The 9,627-nt window shown below is 53.2% G+C and overlaps 1 protein-coding gene across 1 annotated transcript in view; it reads right to left on the bottom strand.

Moving 5' to 3' along the window:
• Positions 1 to 3,893: 3,893 nt before the first annotated feature.
• The window catches only part of LOC133358735 (large ribosomal subunit protein bL17m-like), a 23,624-nt gene continuing 17,890 nt past the window's right edge, over positions 3,894 to 9,627 (bottom strand). The window contains exons 2-3 of the mRNA XM_061577177.1: positions 8,018 to 8,086; positions 3,894 to 6,068 (exon numbers count right to left, since the gene is read on the bottom strand). Of these exons, the coding sequence (XP_061433161.1) occupies positions 5,763 to 6,068; positions 8,018 to 8,086 (375 nt within the window). The 3' untranslated portion in view covers positions 3,894 to 5,762. The remainder of the gene's footprint in view (positions 6,069 to 8,017; positions 8,087 to 9,627) is intronic.

Here is a 9,627-nt window from a genome sequence, read left to right as displayed (position 1 = left end):
GATTACAGTACATTCATCATTTATCGATTGGTAAACACGACAATAAAAAAAAGAATTTTTTTTATTTCACCCCTAGGTAGGATTCGAACCTCCAACCTCCGCATTCGCGGGCGCGCGCCCTCACCACTCGGCCACGGAGCTCGCGCCAGACCCCCCTCACTACCCCCCCCCCTAGAAATCCGATGAACTATAAAGCTCTTTTCACCAGACGTAAAAACGTTACAACGGATACAAAAACAGGACAGGGGGTGCAAAGTATCTAGATAAACAAATAAAAAATTAAAAAACGTGTAAATATACACACACACAAAAAACAAAACTATATATAAAAAAAAATCTTACCAGCTCAAGCCGACTGCAACTATTCAATTATTTTTGTGCGAAGGGCCCCCCACCACCCCCCCCAAACTCCCGTTCTCACCAGAGTCGGCTCCAGGCTTGAGGCTGAGCGGATTTTCCAGCAGGGACTTGAGAACGCTGTTCATGCCCACGAAGTTGGGGCCGGGTTGCTTGGAGGGCGGAGGAGGAGGAGAAGGAGACGACATCTTTCGCGTTGTGGCTCGCGAATGGTGGTTGTTGTTGTTGTTGTTGTTTACAGTCGAAACGCTTTAATGTATTATTCAAAAAGCCGGCTGTCACTCAACGTGAATTGATAATTGTGTTGTTGTTGTTTTGATATATTAATAGCGATGCCAAATGCGTGCGTTGCGTATGTGACTGTGTATATATATTTTTTGTTGTTGTTGTTGTTGGGTTCGTATTAAAAATAATGAAATTCGCTTTAACAAAAACACAGAGGACAAAAATCGCTCAGCGGCCGAACGATGCGCGCCACTTCACGGCAAGACTTCTTCCTGTGTGCGAGCGTCGCGTGAGGCGGAACCTTTTATACGCGGCGCGCGCTGAGGGGCGTGGCCTGTCGTGGGTGGGCGTGGCCTATGCAAATGAGTGGGCGGGGCTTAGCAGCAGTGCTGTGAGGAAGGGGGAGGGGCTGTCGTATGTGGGCGGGGACTATGCAAATGAGTGGGCGGGGCTTAGCAGCAGTACTGTTGGGAAGGGGGAGGGGCTGTCGTCGGTGGGCGTGGCTTGCAATCAGTGGAGCGGGTGTTGACAGTTGGCAGTTGGCGGGAATTATTGTTTGTGGGCGGAGTTTGTCATCAGTAGGCGGAGCTTGTTAGCAGTGGGCGGGGCTTACCAAGGGGCGGGGCTCACCAAGGGGGGGGGGCAGGGGGGGAGTGCTCACCAAGGGGCGGGGCTCACCAAGGGGGGGGGGTGCAGGGGGGAGTGCTCACCAAGGGGCGGGGCTTACCAAGGGGGGGGGCAGGGGGGAGTGCTCACCAAGGGGCGGGGCTCACCAAGGGGGGGGGGGGGCAGGGGGGAGTGCTCACTAAGGGGCGGGGCTTACCAAGGGGGGGGGCAGGGGGGAGTGCTCACCAAGGGGCGGGGCTCACCAAGGGGGGGGGCAGGGGGGAGTGCTCACCAAGGGGCGGGGCTCACCAAGGGGGGGGGGGGCAGGGGGGAGTGCTCACCAAGGGGCGGGGCTTACCAAGGGGGGGGGGCAGGGGGGAGTGCTCACCAAGGGGCGGGGCTCACCAAGGGGGGGGGGCAGGGGGGAGTGCTCACCAAGGGGCGGGGCTTACCAAGGGGGGGGGGCAGGGGGGAGTGCTCCGTGACTTTATCGAAAGAACCAAGATGAATCCCTGCAGTCACGAAAGCTTGAAAATTATTTTATGTTTTATTTTTATTAATTTATTATTTCCCTTCTACGTGACTTTACCGAAAGAACCAAGAAGATGAATCCCTGCAGTCACGAAAGCTTTAAATCGAAGGTTATCGATCATCTTTGCTAACTTGCTACTGACTTACAGCGTCAGCAGCGGTGCACGTGACACAATCAATACAATGACACGTTCAACGTGTTCGTCAATACTGCTACTAATGCTGCTGCTGTGGTTTTAATAAGAACCCAAAAAATATATATAATAGGGGACGTTCTAAGGGGCCGTCCATAAATGACGTCACGCACCTGGGGGGGAGGGGTCAGGGGGGTTGAGAAATGTGACGTCACGTCAAAATGCGCAACTTTAAATGAATAAAGACAACACGTTCTACTTAATAAAATAGACTTTTTAATAAATGTTTTCTCCTACAACATCAGAGTGCAGCGCCACATTAAATACGCACTACAATGACAAGAGTTTAAAGCGATTTGAAGCGTGTTTTATTTTTTTGGGGGGGGGGGGCAGAGCTTTGTGACGTCATATTTGAGGAGGGGGGGTCTGACTTTTTGTGACGCCGTGTGACGATAGGGGGAGGGGGGGGGTTAAAAATCGTAAAAATCGCGGGGTGGGCTGGTCACCCCGTGGTGCCCTTATAAAACTCAACGTTCAACCTACTCACGCCGGCTTGTGCCCGCCCTCACAGTCGGGCATATTTGCGGAATACACCACGCCGCCGTTGACCCTGCAGGCCATTGACCGAGCAACCCGACGTTCCTACCAGCTCCCTCCGCAGGAATGTGTAACTTCATTTGTATTTCTTAATTTTTAGTGAGGGGCCGTCCATAAATGACGTCACGCGATTTTTGACCCCCCCCCCACCTCGTCACAAAGCGTCACAAAAAGTCAGACCCCCCCCCCCTCTCAAATATGACGTCACAAAGCTATGCCCCCCCCCCCCTCCCCAAAAACATATTTCTATTTTGAAAATAAAACATGCTTCAAATCGCTTTAAACTATTGTCATTGTAGTGCGTGTTTAATGTGGCGCTGCACTCTGATGTTGTAGGAGTGTTGTTAAAGCAATAAGTGTTGTTGTTCTAACAATTCTATATTTATTTAAAGTTGCGCATTTTGATGTGACGTCACATTTCTAAAACGCCCCCCCCTCGTCACAAATGTCTGACCCCCCCCCCCCCCCCAGGTGCTTCTAATCTAGCACCCACCAGAAAGGGCATCTCGTACCCACCAGGGGGATGCTGCTGCTGCATCATTCCACGTCAAGACGAACCACTGATCCGACAAGTTCTAGATTTGAAGATTTCGTGACTGCAAGGATTCATATTCTTAGGTTTTTTCGGTAAAGTCACGTAGGTAAAAAAGTTAATAAAAGTAATAATGGAAATAAAATAAAATAAAAAAAATCACAAGATTCATACACGGCACGTGACTTTACCGAAAAAACATAAGAGTATGAATCATTGCAGTCACGAAAGCTTCAAATCTAGAACTTGTGGGATCAGTGGTTCGTTTTGACGTGGAATGATGCATCATCCCACGTCAAGACGAACCACTGATCCCACAAGCTTCACTAAAGGTGGTCTCAGGTCCCACTCAGTCTGCGTGGAGCGAGAGATTCTCTTGCAGATGTGGAACTGTTCGCCTGGATCGAGAGCCCACCCTCTGCCCCTCCGTGAGATATTCTCAGTATGTCTCTCTGTGTCTGTCTCGTCTGCGTGTCTTCATCAGTCTGTGTCTCTGTCTCATCTGCGTGTCTCCGTGTCTCCCAGCCTGTGTCTCTGTCTCTCTGTCTCGTCTGCGTGTCTCCATCAGTCTGTCTCTCTGCGTCTGTCTCGTCTGCGTGTCTCCGTGTCTCCCAGTCTGTCTCTCTCGTCTGCGTGTCTCCGTGTCTCCATCAGCCCTGTCTCCCTGTCTCTCTGCGTGACTTTACCGAAAAAAACAAGAGTATGAATCCTTGCAGTCACGAAAACTTCAAATCTAGAATGGGCGGAGAGATCAATGAGCGACGTTGACGGAAACACGGCAACAGCGGAAGTAGCGACAGAATATCCGTAAGGGAGGGGGGGGGCTGACCCAACTTGGTGAGCGAGCGAGGGCCGGGAGGGAATCGTCGCGTTCCGTATCATCAATCGGACAAGAGCAGAGGCAGACGCACTTCCACTGTTACCTTCAACCGTTTTATTGCCCGTCAACCATCCGCACAGAGCACATCCTGCGGCCCGACACTTGAGCATCGGAAAAAAAATGGCTACGTAGAGCTCAGTGGGGCATTTCTTGGTAAAATAAAATCTTGTTTATTAAATCCTTTATATTAAGTTCGCTTGCTTGCTTGCGCGCTTACGACCGTGCAAATCTTTCGGTCGTTTTTTAACCCACTTCCCGTGATCCAATCGAGCTGATATTTTGCACACAGACTCGTTGTGCGTGACAATTAATTTTCGTGAAAAAAAATTCATAACTTTACACTTTTTAGGAAAAAATTTTTATATTTAATTACCAATTGCTTAATGGTGGCAGGCAATCATCTGACCCATAGGTGGCAGCCATCTCAAGCCAGAGGACGAGAGGACTCTAGCCGCCACGCATTAAAAGGATTTATAGTGAAAAACTTTGTTTTTACGGGTTAATTTTTTTCTAGTCTTGATTGGAGGGGGCTGCCACACCGACAAAGGTTGCGAGTCGTTGCCTCCGCAAGTCGAAGGATTCCCCTCCTCCCGAGCCGGTCTCGCCGATTATTTCAGCGAATTATTCCGTGCTGCTGCTGCTGCTGCTGCTACTGGGAGCGTTTGGCTAACGGTCACGTGGTTTTACCTGTGGGAAGAAGCCGCGGAACACGGCGTAACAGGAACACAACCTCCACTCACAGAGAGCGACCACCAGCGTCGGGAATCGAACCCAGGCCTTCTCTCACCATGTGGCACGAGCCTCGCTCACCACTGGGCCGCGCCGATAGCCGTTCGGGCCAGGGCAGAGGTCGCAACCGGGTTCCCGATACCCAATACCCGGCTACCCGTATCCAGCCAGGTACGGGTACCCATTTGCGACCCTGGTGCGGCCGGGTACAGGTAGGTCGTGAGTCACTGCTGAGTAACCGTTTGTCACTCATTTCCCAACGTCTTGTCTCTTCTCACAATTCAAGTTCCTAGAATCAACCCACCCGCGCCTGCAACATGGCTTCATCCCAGAGGTCGCAATCGGGTACCCGATACCCGTACCCTACCCGTACCCAGCCGGGTACGGGTAGGGTACGGGTACGGCTACCCGTTTGCGACCCTGGTGCGGCCGGGTACGGGTAAGGAATCAAAACCCGTTTGCGACCTCTGGGCCAGGGGGTCGGCAAACCCGCGGCTCTCTGAGGGCCACTTAGCGACGTTGTTTACTTAAGGGGCAGCCCGTCTTGTGTTCGCATTGCATTGTGGGGCGGCTCTTGAAATATCGTGCTTTTTGGCGAATTCGAAAAAATATAAATGGCTCTCGTTGTTGTTGCCGTCCCCCTGGTGCAGGCCCATCTGACCTCTCTGACTGGCCGGGCGTGACATTCGCGACAACTTTGGAGGGAAGGAAGGACGCATCTAGGCCACATCTCGCAACTTCTGGAGCTTTTTTCTGAAGCTGGCAACACCCCGGCCTGGGGTCAACCGTCCGGCTGCAACGTCACCCGCTCCCGTTCCGATGACGTACAGTGCACGCGCGCGCGCATCATCAAAACGCAAAGGCGGAGGGGGGTGGGAAAAAACAAAATGAAGCAAACTTCGTCGGTACCGAGGGGGCGCGTGTGGCCACCGGTTTCGGCGGCGGCTACCGCCGAGCGTGGCGGTCGCGACGCCACGGTTAACCGCGACGAGCGCGACGACTTCAAAAAGAAACAAAAAAAACCACAACGGCGGCGAGCGGCTACGCCTCTCGTGAACAAAACTACCGGCATCCAGCGGCGTGAAGCGGGGTGGTGGTGGTGGAGTGGGGAGGGAGATCCCCCCACACCGCAACTCGCAAACGTCTCGGAAACAGCAGAAAGAGGGGGAAGTTACGACGAGGATGGCGTCACCGTCGCCGCCGCCGCCGTCGAAGACGACGAAGAGGTGGCGGCCGCCTTCTCCTTGGCCAGCTCGAGGCGATATCCCCGCAGGAGAACGTTGAGGAGCGTCGAGTCCGAGTCGCGCTGCCGCGTCACCAGCGGCGGGTATGGGTTGCCCGCCAGCTCCATCACGGCCATCTGGGCGCGGTCCGTGTTGGTGCGGTTCGGGATCTGGTGCACCGTCACGTAGCCGCCCTCCACGCTCCGGAAGCGTGGGGCTAAGACTTTGAAGAGCTTCGGGACCAGGTCCTTCTCCTGGTAGAGGGAGGAGGAGAGGCGGTGAAGGGGGTGGGGGGGGATGGTGTTCGGCTGTGCGTTGAAATCCCCCGTCGATTTGTCGATGGAATTATTTAAAAGACACGGTCCGCAATTAAATGTTTGTGTGGGTTAGATCGCGCAACTACTGGTTTCGGTGTTTAGTTTGTGTTGTCCTCCCCCCCCGCCGCACCTCCGATGAGCATGGTTGGCTAGGTACTGTGCGAAAGAAGTTCAGCATACATACGTGTTGTTAACATTGGTCGCCTGCGCGCTAAACTGGAACGATATTTTATTCTTGGTTCTTTCGGTAAAGTCGCGTAGAAGGGAAATAATAAAATAATATAAATATAAAACAATAAAAGTTCTCACGAAGTTTCGACTGCAACACGAGCAATCATCATCAGCAAGAAAATTTTCCTGCTGTGAATTTAACACCTGATGACGATTTGCTCGTGTTGCTGTCGAAACGACGTGATAATTTTATTGTTTTATATTTTTATTATTTTGTTATTTCCCTTCTACGTGACTTTACCGAAAGAACCAAGAATATGAATCCCTGCAGTCACGAAAGCTTTAAATCAAAATTTGAAACGATATTATATGTTTCGTTATAATTACGCTGCTTTACCCAGAGAAGCATCACCGAGGCTCAACACTCTGGACTGGAACATCTGGTGAAAAAAAGCTTCATAGCTCATCGGATTCCAATTCAGATTTCGTGGGGATGGTCCTGCCAAGTCTTCGCGTGAGGATGACGATGTTGCTGCTGCTGCTACTGTGCGTGTGATCCCAACAGGCCAGCGTTTTTCTGCGATCTAATTGTTCAGCCTCGGAAAAATTTGGCCAAGAAAGTTTCTTTTAGCTGTGGGAGAAATCTGGAGAACTAAACTACTTTTGTTAATCTTACCAGGTAAGGCACCACTCACTCAGCTCTTTTTCAGGAGCGACCTGCCTCGCAAGAATGATAGCCCCCGACGAAGTGGCTTATCTGTGGAAATTCATAGCAGCAAAAGACTCTGAACGCATGGCGATGTGGATTCTAACGTGCAGGGAAGAAACGGAGGACTCGGAGAAAAATCCACAGGACCGCGGGGAGAGAGACAAGCAAACTCCAAATATACAGAATCAGAATATTTATGAACACTGGAGGAATCCGATGAGCTATGAAGCCGTTTTAAAAGCTCTTTATCACAAATGTCCAGTACAGCAGGTGTCAGGGGTCGGGATCGGACCCACGACCTCCTGTACACCAGACGAGGTAATTAACATCTCCTAGCCACCGTGATGATGAGAGAGACAAGCAAACGCCAAATATACAGCAGCAGGCATCAGGGTTGGGATCGAACCCACGACCTCCTGTATACCAGGCGAGGTAGTTAACATCTCCTAGCCACCGTGATGATGATGATGAGAGAGACACGCAAACTCCAAATATACAGCAGCAGGCGTCAGGGTCGGGATCGAACCCACGACCTCCTGTATACCAGGCGAGGTAGTTAACATCTCCTAGCCACCGTGGTGATGATGATGATGAGAGACACGCAAACTCCAAATATACAGCAGCAGGCGTCAGGGTCGGGATCTAACCCACGACCTCCTGTACACCAGGCGAGATAGTTAACAACTCCTAGCCACCGTGATGATGATGAGAGAGAGACACGCAAACTCCAAATATACAGCAGCAGGCGCCAGGGTCAAGATCGAACCCACGACCTCCTGCACAGCAAGCGAGGTAATTAACATCTCCTAGCCACCGTGATGATGAGAGAGACACGCAAACTCCAAATATACAGCAGCAGGTGTCAGGCGTCGGGATCGAACCCACGACCTCCTGCACACCAGGCGAGGTAGTCAACATCTCCTAGCCACCCTGGCGGCGCTTGCCTCCTCCAGGAAGCAAACGTAAAGAGCGAGGCGAGGCGGTGCGTCGCGCATTGGGGGCCCACCGTGAGCCAATAGTCGGCGATCTTCATGGCAGTTTCATCCCCGTCACCGCGCTTGGCGTAGTCGATGAGCTGCCGGGGGCACACGGGGGAGGGGGGGAGAGAGAAGAGGTTTGAAAACAGGGCACAGGGTGGTCGGCATCAACGCGGCAGTTACACTCCGCACCCCCCACCGCCCCGATTAGGACGGTGCTCGGCAGAGGTTGCAAACGGGTTTTGATTCCTTACCCGTACCCGGCCGCACCAGGGTCGCAAACGGGTACCCGTACACGGCCGTACCCGTACCCTACCCGTATACCCGGCCGGGTATGGGTAGGGTACGGGTATCGGGTACCCGATTACGACCTCTGGGATGAAGCCATGTTGCAGGCGCTGGTGGGTTGATTCATGAACTTGAATTGTGAGAAGAGACAAGACGTTGGGAAATGAGTGACAAACGGTTACTCACCAGTGACTCACGGCGTACCCGTACCCGGCCGCACCAGGGTCGCAAATGGGTACTCGTACCTGTACCCGGCCGGGTACGGGTAGCCGTTCCCTACCCATACCCGTACCCTACCCGAAATGAGTGACAAACGGTGACTCACCAGTGACTCACGGCCTACCTGTACCCGGCCGCACCAGGGTCGCAAACGGCTACCCGTACCCGGCCGGGTACGGGTAGCCCGGCCGGGTACGGGTAGCCGGGTATCGGGTAGGGTACGGGTATCGGGTAGGGTACGGGTAGCGGGTAGGGTACGGGTATCGGGTAGGGTACGGGTATCGGGTAGGGTACGGGTATCGGGTACGGGCATCGGGTAGGGTACGGGTATCGGGTAGGGTACGGGTATCGGGTAGGGTACAGGTATCGGGTAGGGTACGGCTATCGGGTAGGGTACGGGTATCGGGTAGGGTACGGCTATCGGGTAGGGTACGGGAATCGGGTAGGGTACGGGTATCGGGTAGGGTATGGGTATCGGGTAGGGTACGGGTATCGGGTAGGGTACGGGTATCGGGTAGGGTACGGGTATCGGGTACCCGGTTGCGACCTCTGGTTCTCGGCGCGTGAAAGGGTAGCAGGGTGCAGCGCCCCCCCCACCCCCCCCCGCGAGATTGCTCTCTTCGCTGCCTTGCTGGGAGATGGGGTCACTGCCACGGGGGGAGGGGGGGGGGCGACAGAGAGGGCCCCCATCACCCCCCCCCCAGCGCCCTCTTGTCTCGAGGGTGAGTTTGGTCGACTCTTCCGCTCCGGCCGGGACGTCGAGATGAACCCACACTTTGCCCCACCACCACCAACAACAACCATCAACAACAACCACCACCACCAACAACCACCAACAACAACCACCACCAACAACCATCAACAACAACCACCACCACCACCAACAACCACCACCAACAACAACCACCACCACCAACAACCACCACCAAGACACACGACCTATTTGAAAACTATTTTGTTGCAGGTAAGGCCCACTGAACTATGTAGCTCAACCAAGTGGCTTGCTCTGTGTAAATTCGTGGCAGCCAAATAATTTGAATGCACGTTGATTCTAAATGTGGAGGGAAAACCGGAGGACCCGGAGAAAAGTTCACGCTACCACGCGGAGAGAGACGCAAACCCCCAAATATAC

The sequence above is a fragment of the Lethenteron reissneri genome, chromosome 63, assembly GCF_015708825.2.
Source record: "Lethenteron reissneri isolate LAM-NWPU_2019-01 chromosome 63, ASM1570882v1, whole genome shotgun sequence".
Classification (NCBI taxonomy): domain Eukaryota; kingdom Metazoa; phylum Chordata; class Hyperoartia; order Petromyzontiformes; family Petromyzontidae; genus Lethenteron; species Lethenteron reissneri.
This window is presented reverse-complemented; position numbering and strand designations above follow the sequence as displayed.